Raw genomic sequence first — 22,500 nt, forward strand, 5'->3', positions numbered from 1 at the left:
GCTTCCGAGAGAAGCGGTCGCTTTTTCTGCGGGGAGAGGAATCAGTGATCGGGCACCATGGCCCGATTCATTGTTTCCTGGGCTAACGATCCGCGGCCGGGAGCGAACGGCCGCGGGAGCGCACATGGCCTCCTTGACATAGTGCGGCTTTCATTATGCCTATGACACGTAAAGGAACGCAGACGGCCCGAAGACTTCTGGGTAAGTTAATTCCCCGTTCCCTGAGGTCACACGTGAAGTCATTAGACTTGATTTGAATTCCGAATTTGAGTAGTAAACTACTCAAAAGCCCACCACTGGCCATGGCTGCTTTTATCTAACTCATCGGAGACCTCTCCCATCCCTCACCTTCCCTTCACGTGCACTTTAACCACTTAAAGTGGATCCGAGATGAACTTTTACTCATTGCATAACTGTGTTCCTTTCCTATTGTTTATAGGGCATTCCTCAAACTCAAGCCAAATACTTTTGTTTTGTTTTAATACTCTAATGCCTTATAAACTAAACAAGCCTCGCCCACAGGTTTTCAGAGAGCCAAGGCACTATCAGACAGTAGCAAGGGCTCATGGGAGCTCAGTCTTGGCAGGAGGAAGGGGAGGTATTACTAGCCAGAGATTTCAGAGGCAGGAGGGAGGAGGGGGGATTCGTTTTTTTTCACAGTCTGAGTGCTGAAGATGCAAATAAGCCTACCTCTGTGTAATGTTTACAAACAACTTGGCTGCTGTCATTGTATCACAGGAAGACAATCATTCTATTAAAGCTGTGTGCAGTTAGATTTGTTGTGTAAACTATCTAAACTTTAGATGATATATAGACAAGTTACTTGTTATAGTTAGTTTTTCATCTCGGATCCGCTTTAAAGCCAATGGGTACCGCTAATAAAAAAAAAAAAGTCAGATACTCACCTAAGGAGAGGGAAGGCTCGGTCCTAATGAGCCTTCCCTCTCCTCTCCCGGTGCCCTCGGTGCTGCGCTGGCTCCCCTGTTCGCGTCCGTCGCCGCAGGGACTTCGGAGGTCTTCGGGAGCACTCGGGCTTCCGAAGACAGGCCGCTCCATACTACGTACGCGCGAGCGCGTCATAGAGGACACTCGCGCATGTGTAGTATGGAGCGGCCCCGTCCTCGGGAGCCCGAGTGCTCCCGAAGGCTTCCGAAAGCTCCCTTCGGCATGCGGAAGTGGCAGTATTTGACCGAACTGGTCGAATACTGCCACGGGGGATCCTGCGCGGGACCGGGCACCGGGAGAGGAGAGGGAAGGCTCATTAGGACCGAGCCTTCCCTCTCCTTAGGTGAGTATCTGACTTTCTTTTTTGAAACGGTAAACATTCACTTTAAGTACCAGCGGTCTCTGCCCCCTTAAGGACCAGAGAGTGCTGGTACAAGAAACAGCGGAATCCCAATGAAACGCCGCACATACCCACCGCACCCGCCGCACGTCGGGAACCTGGGCCGCCCACTCTGCCATCTCTATGACGGTAGAGTTCCTGTGAGCCAATCAGCAGCCGCTTTCATTGGCTCCTGACCCTGTCTATCAATGTAAGCCAATGGGAGCACCTTATGTTGATAGACAGGGTCGGGGGCAACGAAAGCGGCGAGAACGCACAGAGTCGGTTGATTGAAATCTACGCCCTGTCAGCCAGACAGCCATCAAAACAGGTCGTAGATTTCAATCTTTGCAGTCCAAAAGTAGTTAAATCTATAACCTAGAAGTATTTGCATCTGGGGATGTGAAATCTTGCGCTACAACTGCAGTGGTAACAGCAATGATAGGGAAACGCCAATCCAGCTGCTTCCCAGACCCGGCTGTAAGGTGATCTTTAAAGCAGACCTGAACTCTTGCACAGAAAAGAAGGAAAACATAGAGAAATGCACCCTGTATGTATTTAGAGTTTAGCCTGACTAATTCCCCCTCAACTGTGACTAATCACAACTGTAATTTGATCTCTCAGCTGTGTCAGCTGGCTGTCAGCAGAGCAGCTAATTTGTAAGCACAGGAAGTTAATTCTTTGTCTGCTTCCATGAAAGCATAAAGTAGGCTGAAGATTTATTGCAGGATTTGTATTAGCTGTAACCAAGACATGTTTTTCTTTAAAGGCTATTATGCTGTTGCTTTTTTTTTTAGAGCAGAGAGGACATTCTGAGTTCAGGTCCGCTTTAAGTGCAGTTTAGGGTCCCTGGGAGTAACGGTAGTCAGGAGTACTACAGCCACGTGTTACCCTGACAGCAGTGCAGGTCCCGGGATGGCTCCTGTGGATCTCAATGTCATCATGGCCAGGAGATGGTCTATATATATATATATAGGAAGGGAATCGACCACTTCTCCCCAGGAGGACGCTTAGCTGGAAACTGCCAAGATCTGAGAGCAGCTGGCCTACTGAATCAGTGGTTCCTATGGAGATATAGCTGGCTGTGAATCAGTGTGATGCAGGGACGGACCTCAGCCTTGCTGGTGCAATGTCTGCTCACTAGCAGAACCAGCAAAGCCCTAAAGCAAACCTGAACTGATGATAAACTGCTGAGATAAACCATTATATCTGTACTCATAAATAGGAATGTCCCGTCCAAGTTCATTTTGTGTTTAACCCCCCCCCCTGGCTTTATGATTATTCCTGGATTTTAGGGTCTTTTAAAAAAGTTTCAGACCCTACAAATCGGGAAAAAAACATCATGTCCCGTCAGTCTCTGCAGCAGCCCTGCTCTCACTCACCTCCCTGGGCTCCAGCGCTGCAATTTTCCCTCCGTCCTCTGCGTGGCACTGAAACTCTGTAGTGAGATCGATGACTGATCTCACCAGAGAGATTCAGAGCCTCGGAGGACAGGAAGGAGAACGGCTACCGACGTTTGGATCCCCCGGGAGGGGAGTAAAAAACCCCCGCTGCGGACTATACTCTGCATAGAGCTCCCGGCGGCTAACCAGGACTACAGTCGGGATTACTGCCAGGGAGGTTAAAACCTAAAAAAAAAATGCAAGTTTAATGTTTTTATTGTCTCAGTCGAATGACAGTGTTTTAGGCTCGGTCCCCACTTGTGCCGGTTTAACGGGAGCAGACAGTGTAGTGTCCCCTCCAAAGGTCTGGCTGTAGCCCAGGGCAGAGGCGTTACCACCACAGGCTATATGGGGAACGCATCCGCCTGCCCGGGATTATCGCAGACTGCACAGATGTGCGGCTCACTTACTGCGATGGATCCCACAAACCCTTTGCAGGGGAGGGGAGGACCTGCCCCCCCCTCCCCCGATGATAGGGAATGTGGGAGCTATGGTTACGCCCCTCATCATAAATGCAGATAAGCAGACTGAAGGATGCAGTGGCTGAAGAGCAATAGGTTGTGTGAGAAACCCTCTGGAAATCCCAGCAGATGGGCCAGCTGAGGGCGGGGCTTGCTATACATAGAATAGCAGGATAGTGATGGCAGCTCGGCTCACCTGACATTCTGTGTGGGGTTCCACCTCTCCGAAGGCAGCTCTCCGCTCTGTGGATCGTCTACAGGCGGGTGAAGGATGGAGATACAAACATCACCGTTCTGGAAGGAACAGGAGGAAAAGAGAAGACAGAATTCAGAAGCCATAAAGGTAACTCCCCACAGGAATGCAAATTCTATGGTGCAATTCTAGAGCTCAGCTTAGAAATTCAACTGCAGTGCCACCTGCTGGTGAAATCTGGCATTACAGTTCCTGCTATCCATACCACTCCCAAGCCCAACTAAACCCTAAACTAAAGGTGGCCATACAATACATGATTAAATTTTTTTATTTTGTTAAGGGAAATGAAGTAATTTAACATTTTATTAGTGAGAGAGAGCGAGCGAGCGTGTGAGTGTGAGAGAGAGTGAGAGAGAGAGAGAGTGTGTGAGAGAGAGAGAGAGAGAGAGAGAGAGAGAGTGTGAGAGAGAGAGAGTGTGAGAGAGAGAGAGAGAGAGAGAGTGTGAGAGAGAGAGAGAGAGAGAGTGTGTGTGAGAGAGAGTAAGAGTGTGAGAGTGTGTGTGAGAGAGAGTAAGAGTGTGAGAGTGTGTGTGAGAGTGAGTAAGAGTGTGAGAGTGTGTGTGAGAGAGAGTAAGAGTGTGTGTGAGAGAGAGTAAGAGTGTGTGTGTGTGAGAGTAAGAGTGTGTGTGTGTGAGAGTAAGAGTGTGTGTGTGTGAGAGTAAGAGTGTGTGTGTGTGAGAGTAAGAGTGTGTGTGTGTGAGAGAGTAAGAGTGTGTGTGTGTGAGAGTAAGAGTGTGTGTGTGTGAGAGAGTAAGAGTGTGTGTGTGTGTGAGAGAGTAAGAGTGTGTGTGTGTGAGAGAGTAAGAGTGTGTGTGTGTGAGAGAGTAAGAGTGTGTGTGAGAGAGAGTAAGAGTGTGTGTGAGAGAGAGAGTAAGAGTGTGTGTGAGAGAGAGAGAGTAAGAGTGTGTGTGAGAGAGAGAGAGTAAGAGTGTGTGTGAGAGAGAGAGAGTAAGAGTGTGTGTGAGAGAGTAAGAGTGTGTGTGTGAGAGAGAGAGTAAGAGTGTGTGTGAGAGAGAGAGTAAGAGTGTGTGTGAGAGAGAGAGTAAGAGTGTGTGTGAGAGAGTAAGAGTGTGTGTGAGAGAGTAAGAGTGTGTGTGAGAGAGAGTAAGAGTGTGTGTTTTAAGAAAAAGTCAGTTACATGCCAAACCACGACAAAAACAATTAAAATAGTTACACAAAGGGTCGCCTCCATGCCGTATGGCAGAAATGGAGCATGACCAGTACCCTCAATCCCTATGTGAACCTGTGAGCAGAAAAGAAATCCAAAAATTGGATCAGCAAGATCCAAATTAAAGTGAACCTCCAGACAAAAAAAAAAAAAATCAGCAGCACTGAAAAGGCTTGGGGTTTCTTTAACAGTTTCACATCATCAGAACTTTTTTTTTCTTACCCAAACCTCATTTTTAGCTGCACAGAAGAAAACTGCCCAGGCATTTTTCCCCTGATGCTGTGCAAAGCATGATGGGATTTCTGATGTTCTCGTTGCCTAGTGTGCCCAGCTGGGAGGGGTGATCAGGACATAGGACAGTTGAAACTGTGTCTCATGCTCCCAGTCACCTCCTTTCAACCAAAAAGATGGCTGCCCCCATGAAAAATATGGTTGCCTCCATAAAATCACAAACATTTGCCTGTACTTTTAAAACAGGGTGGGTAAGAGATTACCTATCTATTTTAATTAACATAACTAATGTAACTTAATGACAGTATGTTTGTTTAGGCTGAAGATCCCCTCTAAGACCTGGGTCCTGTGACTATTTAGAATAGGTTAACACTCAAAGAGTGCAATGCAATACCACAGACCAGTGCGATAGAAAAAAAATGATGCTCTACAAACAATCATACCGGTAAATTAAAAAAGGAACAGAGTATGGCAGACTGGCCTATGAATGTGGCGTGGTACCACTTCATCAGGAACCGTGGCTCCAGACGAAGTGGTCATACGGACCACCCCACATGTGGAGCGCCTCATCCTCCTGACCTACACTTTCTCCTGCAATAGATTATTCGGATCTTCTCCCAGGTAAGTGTCACTAATATTGTCACATTTGTGACCATTGTCCAGCATTCATCGGTCAGTCGGCAATACTCAGTTCACGCTTTAACTTACAATGGGAAAAACACTGACTAAATATTTGATAAAGTAATATTGTAAAACATTTGTGATTTTATTCATTACAGTTCCTCTTTAAAAGGATACCTTCGTACTCATACATTTGTGAAAGGGGTACCAGGCATGTGTAGCAAGCAGTCCTCATGCCCACGGCTCCTCCACCCCACTCTCTTCTAAAGGCCCCCTGTGAGCCACTTCCGGAATGGCCAGGGTTGGTGAGCAGTGAGCAGACGCTGCCCAGCAATCTCCGCCCTTCATTGTGCACCTGTGGCCGGGAGCGCTCTGCACATGCGCACTACGTAGTCACGATAGAGGACATGCGTTGCCGGGCAGCGCCTGCGCACTGCTCACCAACCCTGGCCAAACCGCCAGTAGCTCTGAGGGGTCTTTACAAGATAATGGAGGGAGACTGAAGAAAATTTATGAGAGCCGAGGTATCCTTTAACAACTTGAGGACCACAGGCTTACACCCCCCTAGTGACCAGGCTATTTTTTTTTTTTACAATTCAGTGCTCTGCAGCTTTAACAGCTTGCTGCAGGGACATATGACTTAGCACACAATTGAATCTTGCCCCCTTTTCTGCCCACCAATAGAGCTTTCTGTTGGTGGCATCTGATTGCTGCTGGGATGTTTCCTTTTTTTTTTATTAATTTATAAAGTATTTTTTAATACATTTCTCTTTTTTCTACATCCCTCCCCCTGAGATCCAATCAGTGTTCTCTCAGACATCATCCTATGAGACGGGATCACATTGTGGGCAACTCGAGGGAACAGCTTTGTCACTAAGCTGTCCCCTTACAGTGCTGTGCATAGACCGCAGCGCTGTATAAAAGGAAAAAAAAAAACATTTTTCTTTTTCTAACAGCCTGCTAGCCACAATCACGTGCTGGCAGGCTGTTTGCAGAGCAGAGCTCCGTGATTAAAGCGGGGATGCACGCGCATCGACGTGCACGATCCCCGCTAATCCCCCCCGCGACTTAACGCCGATTAGCATTAGGCGGTCCTGGGGGAGCCACTCTGCCCCCAACACCCTCTTGTGAGTCACCGGAGTCTGCCTTTGCTGTGCAGGCACTGGCTGGGCTGCTCTTGTCCTACAGTTCCCCCATGCCCGGGAGCACTCTGCTCATGTGTATGATGTCACTACGTCATGCACAGAGCATTACCGGAACACTCGCAGCCCAGCCAGTACCTGCGCAGTAAAGCCTGACGCAGACGACCCGGAAGAGGGTCCTGGTGGGGGGGCTTTTAGGCATAATGCATTTGTGTTACTATTTTTTCATCTGGTATCCTTTAAGAGCCCTTTTCCATTAGCGAAAGTGAGGCTATGCAGCTACGCATCACTTCAGCTGGCGTCCGCATCATTTCTGCATCTCCCGATGCAGAAGTGTATGGAGGGGACGGCAGGCAGATGCATTTGTGTGAGAATCTGCAGCATGCTGCAGATTTTTGGATCACTCCGCACACAATGCACGCAGTGGAACAGGACACCTGCGTTGCGATACATCGCATCACTTCTTATGCATTACAATGAAGGAATATTTCAGTTGGTGGACTGGCGAGAGGGATTGCTTTCTGTTCAGCCTTGATAAAGAGGCCAGCGTTGAACTGGAAAGTGTTCTATTCCATCTTTACTGAACAAGTAATAGAGCCTGGGCGGCTAGATAGTGTGACATACGCCGAACGTCTGTAGGAAGCTTCTCTGGACTTTCAGCTTTCTGAGGGACTTTGAAAACAATGATTTTTCTTCTCATCACTTCAGATTTCTTACCTCATAAATATTGGGGTGCCACATTTTCGTCAGGAAACGGAACGTAGGCGGAGAATATGGATAATCTATGGGAAACTTTATATGAGCCTGAAAAAGAGAAGCGATGAGTTTTACTTTACACAATGACAGCGTAAAAAGAAATACAGCATTTCATTGATCGTTGCTACTTTAAAAAAAAAATTAAAATAAAAATTTCTACAATTAAAAAGAACCCAAGGTGAAAGACAAATGCTGGCTGCCATATTTATTTCCTTTTAAACAATGCAAGTTGCATGGCTGTCCTTCTGATCTATTTGACTACAGTAGGGTCTAAATGACACACCTGGAACCAGCATGCGGCTGATCTTGTCAGAAACATCTGATCTGCATGCTTGTTCCAAGTCAGACTAACGCCCCATGCACACACTAAATTAAAGTCGACTGAGGTGACCAGTAACAGCCTCAGCAGGTAATCTGGCGTGTGTACAGCAGCTCCTGATCACTACTCAGGCAGCGGTCCATAAGGCGATAGCACTGTTCTTGCCCCTGCCTCAGCACCGCTCTGACATCCCAGAATGAGTACTCAGCATGTAAGCTAACCATGCCTCTGTACAGCATTGTCACTTGAGGGGTTGGGTCTTTATTCCCATCAGGCAACATCAATTGGGTGTACAGGCCTTAAAGTGAACCAGAGACAAAGCACCCTCATGTATTTTACCATAAAATATCAGTGGGAACATTAGAGAAATCACCTACCCTGCTCTCTGTTTCATCCTTTACTGCTCAGCCTGCTTCTTATCAGCCCTGATAAAATCCCTGACTGAGCATTCAGTTTGGCTTTGCTCAGGAATCATTATAGCTGAGTCATAGAGCCACAAGGGGGCAGGCTTGGGCTTAAAAATACATCAGAGAAGACAGACTAAGCTATAATGATTCCTGAGCAACGCCAGACTGAATGCTCAGTCGAGGATTTTATCAGGGCTGATAACAAGCAGGTTTTGCAGTGAAGAATGAAACAGAGCAGGGTAGGCGATTTCTCTAATGTTCCCACTGATATGCGGTAAAATACATGAGGGTGCATCGTCTCTGGTTCACTTTAAAAACCATTAGAGGCAGAGGATCAGGACAGCCAGGCAATATGCAATGATTTAAAGGAAATATAAATCAATATGTCAGGTTCCCTTACTTGTACACCGCGTTTTTTCTATTGTCTCAAGAGAGCATCCACTAATGCCTTTATTCCCACAGCAGCCACTAATGCCCACAAATGCTATAGCGCAAGCCTCACAGATAAGGAATTAGAGCCATAAAACTCTTTCCTGGCAGAGAACAGCTTATGACTGAAGGATAGTCCCTCTTCTTCAGTAAGTATCTTACTCAAGGTTCGCCTCATGTACTCTTTAAAGTGGACGTGAACTCTTGCACAGGACAGAAGGAACACAGAGAAATGCACCTTGCATGTATTTAGAGTTTAGCCCATCTTACTCCCCCCCTCCAATCTGTGACTAATCACAAGTGTAATTTGACCTTTCAGCAGGGTCAGCTGACTGCCATGGCAGAGAGCAAATTTGTAAACACAGGATGTTAACCTTATGTCTGCTTCCTTGAAAGCAGGAAGTAGACACTGGATTTATGGCAGGATTTGTATCAGCTGTAACAAAGAAATGTTTTTCTGTAAAGGTAGCCATACACTGGTCGATTTGCCATTAGATCGACCAGCTGACAGATCCCTATCTGATCGAATCTGATCAGAGAGGGATCGTATGGCTGCCTTTACTGCAAACAGATTGTGAATCGATTTCAGCCTGAAACCGATCACAATCTGTGGAGCCGCCGCTGCTGCCTGTCTCTCCCCCCCCCCCCCTGCATACATTACCTGAAGCTGGCTCCGGGTCCTCTTCTCCGCGCTGCACCCCGCACCACATCCCAGCGTACACCGTGTCACTTCGTGACCAGGAAGTTCAAATAGAGCGCCCTCTATTTGAACTTCCTGGTCACTGAAGTGACACAGGAAGTTAATGTACGCTGGGATGGAAGCAAGAGCGGTGCAGCGTGGAGAAGATGCGGAGAAGATGCCCGGGAGCTAGCGTCAGGTAATGTATAACTATCGGATCGGCCGCCGCTAGCGACGCGCTCCCTACCTGCGGGCGATCGACGGAAGTAACCCGCACGGCGCGATCCGATTTCGGGAGGAAATCGGATCGGCGGGTGCGTTTAGCGTGAACGATTGGCAGCAGATTCGATCCCAGTGATTGAATCTGCTGTTGAATCGGCGGCAAATCGGGCCAGTGTATGGCCAGCTTAAAGGTCATTAATCTGTTGCTCATCTTTTAGAGCAGAGACATTCTGATTTCAGGTCCCCTTTAAAGAACAAGTGACACCCTTGCTAATCTAGAAATAAAAAAACATAAGTAAGTAGATAAAGAGTAGTTCTACTTACATAACAGATGCATTGCACTGTCCACGTTATGATTCCTATGAATTTTATAAAGGGAAAAGCAGAGAATCCTATTCCAGACAGTTTCCATCTTGGTTAGCTTTGAATGAAGCCAATCCTGAAATTTCCTCCCTCACTCTTTTTTCTCTTCTTGCTAACTATGTATTCATTAACCGCCCTCCTCCTACAGTCTTCAGACACTCCCACTGAGCTCTATACTAGGAAGTGCACAGAGTCTTACTTCATTAGAAGCAGGGGGAACTAAAGGGAAGAGGGGGAATATATTCTAGATAAAAAGACCCCCCAACATGCAACTGTTTGGCAATGGCAATTAAAGGGCCAGTGCTCCTAAGGTATGTGATAACTCCAAACCATAACAGCAGAAACCGTTTTGCAAGTTTTGAATGCAGGATTAGCATCTTTATCACTTAATACGCTCAGTCCAGTTGCTGTTGAAATCTGATTTTTATGGTGACAAACTGATCCGAGATGAAAAACTAAACTATAACAAGGAACTTGTCTATATAGCTTATATAAAGTTTAGATAGTTTACACAGCAAATCTAGCTGCAAACAGCTTCAATAGAATATGATCATTTCTTCCTGTGATACAATGACAGCAGCCATGTTTTTTGTAAACATTACACACAAGCAAGCTTATCTGTATCTTCAGCACTCAGCCTGTAAAAAAAAAAAAAAAACCTAATCCCATCCTCCTCCTCTCTGCCTCTGAAATCTCTGGCTAGTAATACCTCCCCCTCCTGCCCAGACTGAGCTCCCATGAGCCCCGGCTACTGTTTGAAAATGCCAAGGCTCTCTGAAACATTGCAGGCGAGGCTTGTTTAGTTTATAGGGAATTAGAGTATTAAAAACAAAAAAGCATTTGGCTTGAGGAGTGCCCTATAAACAATAGGAAAGGAACACAATTATGCAATGAGTAAAAGTTAATCTCGGATCCACTTTAAGAGATTAAAAGAGATGATTTGTTAAAATATATGAAGATGGAAAGGGGTTTAACATATACTATACAACTACAAAATGCAAGCCATCCTCTGAATATCTTTCATAAGAGATGATCTCTCACAAAGGAAAGCCTCTGGGGTGAGTGAGTGACAGCCCTCTGAAGAGGCAGCCATGTGAGGCAGTGAGTATCACACACAGGTGGGAGTTGTGAAAGGCAGAAGGCCTGAGGAGGCCTCATAGAGCCAGCGGGGGAGGCGTTCGTTTCTTTACCGTGACAGGAAGTGAGTGAGACACACTGAGGTAACTCACCACAGGCAGCGAATCAGCCATAAATATGAGGTGTACAGAGGAAGGTAGGGCCGGCAGTAAACAGGTTAATCATGCACTGAGAAGGCAGAATATGGAGAGGATGCAGCAACAGGCTGTGCGCTCCAACGCCGGGCGACCTGCCAGGCTATTAATTGCTGCAGCCTTGTCAGCACTCGCCTAGCTAAGACCAAGAGGACAAGGCCAGAGTCAATGGCACACAGAACAGCGAGCAGGAAAGGACCACAATGCCGTGCGCACAGGGGAACTCTTCCCCCTTCCTCCTCAGAGGGGATCCAGCACTAACACTAGTGATGGGTCGTTCGCGAACGAGCCTTTGCTGTGAACGACAAGAGCCGGTTCTCAGTTTTAAAAGGGCCGATGCCTCAACCGCCCCACACAGCTCTGCTTTGCTCTGTGATAAAGGGCGCTGAGGCATGATGTAGTCCTACTCTTTCAGCTTGTAGGAGTGTATGGGGCGGATGTATGGGGGGGGAGCAGAGCAGTAGCAGGAGGGATTGCCCCAGTCAGATAAGCACTCATGGAGAGGGGGGCGGGGCTTTTACTCCGATTCTGAGTGGTGTCTAGTGACATTTAATGAAGAGCCGATTCAGAGCCGTAAGAGCCGGCTCTTTAATGGGAGCCGATTCAGATGAGCCGATTCTCTGAGAAGAGCCTGAATTCCCATCACTAACTAACACTGCCCCCTTCCAGTAGAATCTATCCGCTAGTAGAAATAGTCAAGCCTGTCCAGGTCTGCTCTACTGCGCAGGTGCGAGCAGTTTTCACCTGCACAGTGGAGGGAACCCGATCGGGCTCTCCCATTTCCACTGGAGCACAAGCGGGGAGACGCTACTGTGCATGTGCGCAGCGGCAATAGTAAATATTTCCGCTTTGTGTCCGGGGGAAGCCAACCCTGGATACTACTATCTGCTGAGGAGAAAAGAGGAAGCCTCTTTGGGATCCAAAGGCTTTCCCCTCCAGGGGCTTGCGTTTTTATTTTTGTTTGGTTAACATCTAAAAAAACGAAAGACTGCTGGCGGCAGCGACTTTCGATTTTTTGCTTGTTTTTTTCCCCTCCTGTTGCTCCACTGCGCGCTACGATTTTGTGCAAAGCGCTTTTGTAGAGCTATTCAGTTTTTTTCACTCTTGACATGGAAAAGAGTACAATGTATTTATTCTTAAAATTGCAAATGCAACCGCCACACAAAGCGATTTTGTGAGCATTTAGCGCTCTCCCTATACCTTCCATTAGAGCAAAATCGCCCAAAATCGTACAGGCACCGCTCTGCACGAAACGTGCTGATATGAACCATCTCATCGAGATTCATTGCACAGGCGTTCTGTGTCCGATTCTGAAATCGCCAGCACTTGAAAAAAGGCCAAAAAAGCCCTAGATGTGAACAAGCCCTTAAAGTGGACCTGAACTCTTGCACAGGAGACAAGGAAAACAACAGAAACTAGCAGATCTAAGCCTGTTAACATAACTGGCTCTAGGCCTCACTCACAACCCCCCTCCCCTATGAATGCCGCCACATGTAAGCGCGCACACACACACCCCCCTGGCCCCATCCTCCCTACTGTCCCAATGGCTGCCCATATGCTACACATGCGTGGTACCTCAAAAGCACGGACACAGACAGGAGGGGACTCCGAGACACACGGGTTTTATAATATAGGATGCACCCTGTATGTATTTTAAATGGCCAGAAGGAAAACAGAGAAATGCACCCTGTATAGATTGAGAGTTTAGGCCAACTCCTGCTCATTTGTGTCTAATCTCAAGATGTAATTTGATCCTCGCCTGTGTCACATGACTGCCTATGGTAGAGATGGCAGATAAGCCCATTTGAAAGCACAGGCTGTAAACAATATAGGTCTGCTGCCATGAATCAGGAAGTAGAAACTGTGCAGATTTATTTTAGAATTTGTATCAGCTGTTAGGCTCCATTCACAGCTAAGACCGCAAAACGCTAGCGATTACAGCTAGCGTTTTGCGGGAGTGATTTTCCTGCGATTAACGCAGAGAACACTGCCATAGTATTACATGGGCTAGCGGTTTTTAAAAAACGGTAGTGGTTTGCGGTGAGCGGGAATCGCGCGATTCCCGCTCAAGTGAGAACGAGCCCTAACAGACTGATTATTATGCAGTTATGTTAGAGCAGAGGTCTGAGTTCAGGTCCGCGTTAAAAGTGGCGCAGTTGAGGTGTTAGTGCTATGTGTAAATGGACTAAACGGCTGTCTGAAAAACGCATAGACATAAGTGCATATATAGGTTATCTGAAATCTTTTTTCTCTTTCTTCCATGGGAGATATAAATATAAACAGGCTCTGTGTGTGACTTGAATCCCAGAACTTTATCAGGCAGCATCTGCTGACAGGAATGTTTGCAAGTAATAGGCCAGAGCCTGCAGGTCTAGCAGTCATGATGAGGCCGTTTCTAGGCAGATAAGCAAAGAGCTGATAGAAAGACTGAGCTATTCCTGAGGGCTGCAGTCACTCCTATCTGTGTGTGAAGATACAGCATGCCTGCACATTGCTCAGTGGTGGGACTGCAGACATTGAATTCACCACCCTAACCGTCAAGTAGGTCATACAAGCTTCTACTTTCAGCTGGTGGCTGGATAGTGTAATGGTTAAGGGCTCTGCCTCTGACACAGGGGACCAGGGTTCGAATCTCAGCTCTGCCTGTTCAGTAAGCCAGCAGCACCTATTCAGTAGGAGACCTTTGGCAAGTCTCCCTAACACTGCCACTGCCTATAGAGCGCCCCCTTAGTGGCTGCAGCTCTGGTGCTTTGAGTCCAACAGGAGAAAAGCGTGATGTAAATGTTGTGTGTTACCTTCACCCTTGATTCAGGGCTGGCTGACACTCCGGCGCTTTTGAGGAGTATTGCTGTACTTTGCTGATTGTGGGTGAATCGCTAAGCCATGCCTTGCACCCTAATAGGAATTTGGGTGTGTGCTGCAGAAACTAGTGGAAACAGGCCCTAAAGGTGGCCATACACTTATAGATTTGCAGCAGATTCGACCATCAGACAGATTCAACTTGACAGGCATCTGACAAAAATCTGATAGGAATCTGATGTGTGCCACATACTAAGGACATATTTCCAATAGATTTCAGAATGAAATCTATTGAAAAATCGATCGAAATGCATTATTGGACCATTAGATCCAATTCAACTGTATGGGCCATCAATCTGCTGCCAGCAGCAGATCGACCTAGCTTTTCCGTCAGATAGATCAAATCGATCAAAATTGGCCATAAATCGATCGATTTGAGAGAATCGATTTCCAAACGATCGATGCCTGAAATCATCTAGCGTATGGTCACCTTAAGCCATAGAACCTGAACAAACATGCACATCAGACGTTTCTGACAAAAATCTGACAAATTAAACTGCATCCTTGTTACAGGTGTGTGATGCACACTCTACCACAGCCAAAGAGATCAGCAGGACAGCCAGGCAATGTGCATAGCTTAAAAGGAAATAAATAAGGCAGCCTCCGTATTCCTCTCACTTCAAATGTCCTTTAAAAGTGGACCTGAACTCTTGCTCTTGACAGAAGGAAAAAAGAGAAATGCACCCGTATTTAGAGAGAGTTTCACCTGTCTAATTCTCCCTTATCTTTATAACCACTGTCATTTGATCTCTCAGTTGTGTCAGCTAAGGAATCTCCTCTGCCAATACAGAGCATCTAATTTGTAAACACAGGTTGTTAATATGTCTGCTTCCATGAAAGCAGGAAGTAGACACTGCAGATTTATAGATATGCTCTTTTAGAGCAGAGAGGAAGGACTGCTGTAAAACTCTCAATCTGTATTTTGACTTATTCCATAAAAATGATTCTGAGGGGCAATGAGAGCTTTCAACATAGAAAAGTTCTCTTTATGGAACAGATCTTTCAGCTTGATTGGGGGGCTCGAGGGGGAAGCGATAGATATGTATGTGCTGCGACCAGGCGTCTGGGCTTCTCAAGCTGCGGTGGTTTGTGAAGCTGTCAGAAGCCTGTTGGCCTTTGTTCTCAGCCAGACATCTGCCCATCTACTATGGCCACCGAGGATCACGTAGCTACAGCTGCCACGGAGGATGTGAGCTGGCCGGGCCCTGCTTGCTGCTGAGGAACTGCAGATCGTTTCCAGTAATCATTAGCCATGGGAGCGCAGAAACATTCGCTTAGCACCAATTACAGGGAAATCACTTTTAAGTTTGCTTCATTAGTGGGGGCTCAGCAGGAGGCTGCAGCAAGAGTCTGTGCCTAGCCTGTGGCACCAGCAGACCAGCGCAGGGCCGAGGAGAATTCACTGCTCAGCGAGAGAGAAGACTGAACAGCAAGCAAGGCTGACCTCTGCGCGAGGCTGCGCGACTTCTGAAACGCACGGCAAACAGCTGACCTCTGTGCTAGGCTGCACGGCTTCTGAAACGCACGGCAAACACGGCTGACCTCGGCGCGAGGCTGCACGGCTGATCTCTGCGCGAGGCTGCACGGCTTCTGAAACGCACAGCAAGCACGGCTGACCTCTGCGCGAGGCTGCACGGCTGATCTCTGCGCGAGGCTGCACGGCTTCTGAAACGCACAGCAAACACTGCTGACCTCTGCGCGAGGCTGCACGGCAAGCACGGCTGACCTCTGCGTGAGGCTGAACAGCTTCTGAAACGCACAGCAAGCACGGCTGACCTCTGCGCGAGGCTGCACAGCTTCTGAAACGCACAGCAAGCACGGCTGACCTCTGCGCGAGGCTGCACAGCTTCTGAAACGCACAGCAAGCACGGCTGACCTCTGTGCGAGGCTGCACGGCTTCTGAAACGCACAGCAAGCGTGGCTGACCTCTGCGCGAGGCTGCACAGCTTCTGAAACGCACAGCAAGCACGGCTGACCTCTGCGCGAGGCTGCACGGCTTCTGAAACGCACAGCAAACATGGCTGACCTCTGCGCGAGGCTGTACAGCTTCTGAAACGCAAGGCAAACACTGCTGACCTCTGCGCAAGGCAGCACGGCTTCTGAAAAACAAGGCAAACACGGCTGACCTCTGCGCAAGGCAGCACGGCTTCTGAAACACAAGGCAAACACGGCTGACCTCTGCGCCAGGCTGCACGGCTTCTAAAATGCACAGCAAACACTGCTGACCTCTGTGCGAGGCAACACGGCTTCTGAAACGCACAGCAAACACGGCTGACCTCTGCGCGAGGCTGCACGGCTTCTGAAACACACAGCAAGCACCGCTTACATCTGCGTGAGGCTGTACGGCTTCTGAAACGCACAGCAAACGTGGCTGACCTCTGCACGAGGCTGCACGGCTTCTGAAACGCACGGCAAACACGGCTGACCTCTGCGCGAGGCTGCACGGCTTCTGAAACGCACAGCAAGCACGGCTGACCTGTGCGAGGCTGCACGGCTTTCTGAAACGCACAGCAAGCGTGGCCAACCTCTGCGCAAGGCAGCACGGCTTCTGAAACGCAAGGCAAACACGGCTGACCTCTGCGCAAGGCTGCACGGCTTCTGAAACGCACAGCAAACACTGCTGACCTCTGCGCAAGGCAGCACAGCTTCTGAAACGCACAGCAAGCACGGCTGACCTCTGCGCAAGGCAGCACGGTTCCTGAAACGCTCAGTGTAGCTGTCAGGTCAGTGATCAAGATGGGCAAATGAGGGGTCACCAATTCCAGTGCAAATGTGGAACAGAGCACATACATCGCCAGCAAGACTGCATATGTCACTTCTTCTGGTCTATATATGAGAAAGGGACCCTCAGTGATTCTGAAAGACTACCTCCGGCCCCAATAAAAATGGCAGTAAATATATGTAGTCTTTACACTGTGTACAGTTAGATGAACATAACATTTACATCTTGTACATTGCAGTGGATAGAACAGACTCACATTTATATCTGTAGTAGCTCCTCCATCTTGCGCGTACGAGAGATAATGGCGCCGGAGACTTTGGCGCAGGACACAGCCGGTACATGGCTGATCCTGCTGCCGCACAAGTCCGGACAGTCTTCTGACGGCGCTGAAGTTACACGCTGTGCCTGCTATAGCCGTAGTTCCTATTACGGCCTACGGTGGCGCCGGGTGCGCCCAAGTCGCCTGCGCCCAAGTCTCCAGCGCTGGATTCAGGAGTGTTCGCCATCTTGCTCCTCATGCTGATGCCTTGCAGGTACGCCCTCAGCATTGTGTCCTCCCCTCCAGCCTGGAACCCCCAGCGCTGTCCCTGCTAATGCAAAATGTGGCTCCACTCCCGCATGCAGTATACTGTCCGTGTCCACTGCTGGCTCCACACTCCAGTCACATACACACGCCCCATGTTAAGCTGGCAGCCCTGTGGGGTGCATGTATGTGGGCGGAGCCAGCAGAGGACACAGACAGGTACACTGCACGGGGCACAATTTGTTCAATCTGCCCATACATCATCTAATGTACAAGCACCCGAACTGTACTGAAATTAACTTTTTTTTATTTCTTTTTACAAGATTAAAAATTATTCAGTGTACAATATGAAATGTATCACTATCTTTAGTTCTGGCAGGTGCAGCTCTGTGTAATGTTTGTTTACTGAGAGTTCCAAAGCCAATAGAAATATATACCTGGTATACCAGAATGCTGTGGGAGGAGAATTCTGCATATCTAATCAGCGTAGTCTGAACATCTAGCCACACGCCCGCTCCTGCAGCATTCATGTTGCCAAAAACCTTTTGCTCCTGAGCAGTGCTAATGCACGGGAGCTGTATACTCCCAGCAACAGGAGCAAGACAGCGGTGCGCACCTGGCCGGATTGCACCTACGCCGACTGGCCCCGACTGAAGCATTTTTCATGGCCAGTTGCAGGTGAACGGAGAGGCAGAAGAGGATGGCGTGGGAGCGATCAGGTCCGAGGGGGCTGGAGGAAGTCCCAGGTATGTATATTTTCTTTATAATCACCTTTCTCAGGTACACGTTAACCTTCCTGGCGGTAGGATTCTTTCCTGATTTTAGGGTCTAAAAGTGGTACAATTTTAGACCCTAAAAGCAAGGGAAGAAAAAAAATATAAACCATGAGAGCCTGGAGCAGCCCCTGCATTTACGCATCTCCCTGGAAGCCAGCGCTGCAGTTCGCCCTCCGTCCTCCGGGTGGCGCTGTAACACTATAGTGAGATTGCCAGCTGTCGGCATGACAATAGTCAGCGATCTCACCAGGGAGATGTAAAGCCTCCATGGACAGGAAGAGGGCATAGACCTCCCAGCGGCTACCACGAGTGTAGCTCAGTGTTACCGCTCGGAGCTGTGGTTTTCCACCCAGAGTCTAGCTCGTGGTTACCAGTAAGGAGGTTAAAGCAGAAGGTATTTGGGATTATTTAGCTTGGAGAGAGCAAATGAGAAGTCCCACAATGCATCACTGTTGAATATGGAAAATGGCTGTTTGTTGACCCTGAAAGCCAAATACACCTCCAGTGTCTAGGTTACTACCAAAAACGCTTGAGGCTGTACAGTGACAGGTCCACTTTAAGCACGGCTCACAAACAGGGCAGTTTGTCTCCTTGGTAGTGGCTGCCTTGATCTGCGTCCGTCAGCAACAGGCTGATTGCTTGCATCAGGGAACACAGTGCTCACATGTCCTTATATAATCAGGCAGCCTCCTAATAAACAGGCACTCCTTGGAATCCTCTCTTAGCACAACGCGTTTGGCGAGACAATTAGCTCTGCAGAAACAGATTTCACGTTGTTCCGATACAAAAACAAATAGCTGTGAAAGTACAGCGCTGGCGACAAGGCCGCGGCAGAGCAGCCCTCACATGACCCGTGCGGTAACAGAGAAATCAGACGAACGCTGGTGAACCTTTACATTAAACAGCATTCCACAAAGGCTGACGTGCTGAGCTGTGTACATTGTGGATGTACTGAATGTACGCAGAGGACAAACACCGCGCCTAGCCTAGGGTGTCCTCAAATCTACCGTCACAGGGACAACTGAACAATACAACTCTCAGGAACATCCCAGAGCTTACCGGGCCATTTCATCCAAGCAAGGGGGCCTATTTGTACAGGAAAGAAAATAAGAGAGAGGGAGGAATACTTCTTCCCATTCACATATACCAAGATTTCTCACTTGCTTCACCTCTCCTCTGAAATGCCCTTCCACAACACATCCCTCACTCTCCAAACTTCAATATCTTTTTAAACGCTCCCACAAAACTCACCTTAGGCCATAGAAGCCCGAGCGCTTCTGAAGACTGACGAAGTCTCCCCAACCCGGATGGAGCAGTTTGCCAATAGGGGAGCGAGGACACTGGGAGGAGAATCGGAAGGCTCATTAGGACCTAGTGCCTTCCCTCTCCTTAAGTATTTTTTTTTTTTTATTTTAAGAAAGGCTTCAGATTCCTTTTAACTTGCCTCGTGTTCTGATTCCCGCGGCCGAACGTTTTTTGCACATTTTCTTTTTTTTTTAAGTTTTCATGTAGCTAGCCTAGCGCTAGCTACACGATACCCCCTCCCTGCGGCGTCCCTCCCACCCCTCCGGTCGCCGCCGGCACAATGGCCCGTCCGTAAATCCCGTTCTGAACGGGATTTCCTGAAGGGCTTCCCCCGTCGCCATGGCGACACGTCGTGACGTCGGCGATGTCGTGACGTCACAGGGAGACCCGATCCACCCCTCAGCGCTGCCTGGCACTGATTGGCCAGGCAGCGCACGGGGTCTCGGCTGGGGGGGGGGGTGCCTTGTATCGCGGCGGGTAGCGGCGGATGGGCGGCGGCGAACGGGTAAGGCACGCAGCAAGCAAAGTGCTTGCTGCGTGTTTAAAAAAAAAAAATAAACTATTCAAATCAGCCCAGCGGGGCCTGAGCGGTCACCTCCGGCGTCTCTGGACGAGCCTAGCTCGTCCAGAACGCTAGGGTGGTTAAAGGTTATTATGCTGTTGCTTATCTTTTAGAGCAAAAAGGAAGTTCTGAGTTCAGGTCCGCTTTAACCAGTACACTATCAGCCACTGCTTTAAAGAGCCTCCTGCAGTCCATCGTTCCAGGGCAGGGTCCCTCCATATGTATTTGACTCGCACAAATCAAAAACTTCAGAGTGCAAAGGGTTAATAGGAATCTATATCTTGCTATATTAGTGATATATTTAATTTTTTTTTTTTTTTTTGATGACGTCCATGATTCAGGACAGAAGGCTGCCTAGATTAGGTTTAAGTAGGAGGATGAATATGACACACTGACAAATATTAAACTTGTTGACAACAAACACAGAGCCCCTTTCATAAGAAAGATAATGGGGAGTTTAGGTACGCTTTAATTAGTGCATTTATACAGAGGTCCAATTGAGGAGCAAAGAGGGATGGAGGATTTGGTTCCAAAAAGAGGGGCTTGTGCCTCTAAGCGAGAGAGTTGGGGCCGGAGTTCCTCCCACCACTCAAAAATTATGCTGAGGATACTAGGCTTTCCACCAAAACTGGCCATAGATGGAGGCATTGGACTGAGGAGGACAGCGAAGGAAGAGATTTGCTTCATGTTCTCTCTAAATTAATGTGTAGAGTATAATAGGAACTCGTTCACACAGGTCCCACATACTTTCTTATGCTGGGAATACACCATGAGGGGTTTTTTGGGCAGATAGATGGCTCTAAAGATAATTTCCAACAGGTCCGATCTGATTTTGATAGATTTTTATAGAAGTGAATGGAAATTGATTGAAAATAAATCTGGAAAACGATCGACCGGTAAATCTGCCGAAAAAAACTCATTGTGTATTTCCATTTTTAGGACACCAAAACCTGCACTAGGCTTGTCACCTTGAATGGGATAGGTGACAATGCTTACTTGACAAAGACTAATTTTGGGAAACACCCGGCTGTCATCGGCTCACCTCCTCCTATGCTGTAAGCATAGTAGCGCTGGCTCTGCATTCCCCTGGTTGTGCCCTACCCGGCTACTTTTTAATGCCACCCGGCTGGAACATAATTCTAGGGAGAACACTGTACTAGCAATGCATCACAAACTGAAACGTATTTGCTCACCCACTCGCCATATATAACTATATATTGCTGAAATACCTGCCCCCAGTCAGAAAAGGCACTGTGGCAATTTCCTAAAGGTGCAACTACTCCTGGCTGCAAGCCTACAGGCTGTTCCCACTTCCTGCCACCAGACTGGCTGCAAGTCTACAGGCTGTTCCCACTTCCTGCCACCAGACTGGCTGCAAGTCTACAGGCTGTTCCCACTTCCTGCCACCAGACTGGCTGCAAGTCTACAGGCTGTTCCCACTTCCTGCCACCAGACTGGCTGCAAGTCTACAGGCTGTTCCCACTTCCTGCCACTAGACTGGCTGCAAGTCTAAAGGCTGTTCCCACTTCCTGCCACTAGACTGGCTGCAAGTCTACAGGCTGTTCCCACTTCCTGCCACCAGACTGGCTGCAAGTCTACAGGCTGTTCCCACTTCCTGCCACCAGACTGGCTGCAAGTCTACAGGCTGTTCCCACTTCCTGCCACTAGACTGGCTGCAAGTCTACAGGCTGGTCCCACTTCCTGCCACTAGACTGGCTGCAAGCTTACAGGCTGTTCCCACTTCCTGCCACTAGACTGGCTGCATGTCTAAAGGCTGGTCCTACTTCCTGCCACTAGACTGGCTGCATGTCTACAGGCTGTTCCCACCTCCTGCTACTAAACTGGCTGCAAGCCGACAGGATGTTCCCACTTCCTGCAAGACTACAGACTATTCCCACTTCCTGCCACTAGACTGGCTGCATGTCTACAGGCTGTTCCCACTTCCTGCCTCTAGACTGGCTGCATGTCTACAGGCTGTTCCCACTTCCTGCCACTAGACTGGCTGCAAGTCTACAGGCTGTTCCCACCTCCTGCCACTAGACTGGCTGCAAGTCTACAGGCTGTTCCCACTTCCTGCCACTAGACTGGCTGCAACCCTACAGGCTGTTCCCAATTCCTGCCACTAGACTGGCTGCATGTCTACAGGCCGTTCCCACTTCCTGCCACTAGACTGGCTGCACGTCCACAGGGAGGAAATGTATGATCAGTGGAATGGTACATCACAGAAAGAAAAAGAAAAAGCAATGGTGAACCAATCTTAAGCGATAACAGAGGAAAAGTAATTTCTGCAAATGGGGGGGGGGGGGGGGGGCTGCAAGCCAACAGGATGTTCCCACTTCCTGCAAGACTACAGACTATTCCCACTTCCTGCCACTAGACTGGCTGCATGTCTACAGGCTGTTCCCACTTCCTGCCTCTAGACTGGCTGCATGTCTACAGGCTGTTCCCACTTCCTGCCACTAGACTGGCTGCATGTCTACAGGCTGTTCCCACTTCCTGCCACTAGACTGGCTGCATGTCTACAGGCTGTTCCCACCTCCTGCCACTAAACTGGCTGCAACCCTACAGGCTGTTCCCACTTCCTGCCACTAAACTGGCTGCATGTCTACAGGCTGTTCCCACTTCCTGCCACTAAACTGGCTGCAACCCTACAGGCTGTTCCCAC

The 22,500-nt window shown here is 48.5% G+C and overlaps 1 protein-coding gene across 1 annotated transcript in view; it reads right to left on the reverse strand.

Moving 5' to 3' along the window:
* UBE2R2 (ubiquitin conjugating enzyme E2 R2) overlaps positions 1 to 22,500 on the reverse strand; it is a 74,349-nt gene that overhangs the window by 6,620 nt on the left and 45,229 nt on the right. Inside the window, exons 2-3 of the mRNA XM_068265089.1 lie at positions 7,360 to 7,446; positions 3,424 to 3,521 (exon numbers count right to left, since the gene is read on the reverse strand). Of these exons, the coding sequence (XP_068121190.1) occupies positions 3,424 to 3,521; positions 7,360 to 7,446 (185 nt within the window). The remainder of the gene's footprint in view (positions 1 to 3,423; positions 3,522 to 7,359; positions 7,447 to 22,500) is intronic.

This window comes from Hyperolius riggenbachi, chromosome 1 (genome assembly GCF_040937935.1).
Source record: "Hyperolius riggenbachi isolate aHypRig1 chromosome 1, aHypRig1.pri, whole genome shotgun sequence".
In the NCBI taxonomy this organism is placed as follows: Eukaryota; Metazoa; Chordata; class Amphibia; order Anura; family Hyperoliidae; genus Hyperolius; species Hyperolius riggenbachi.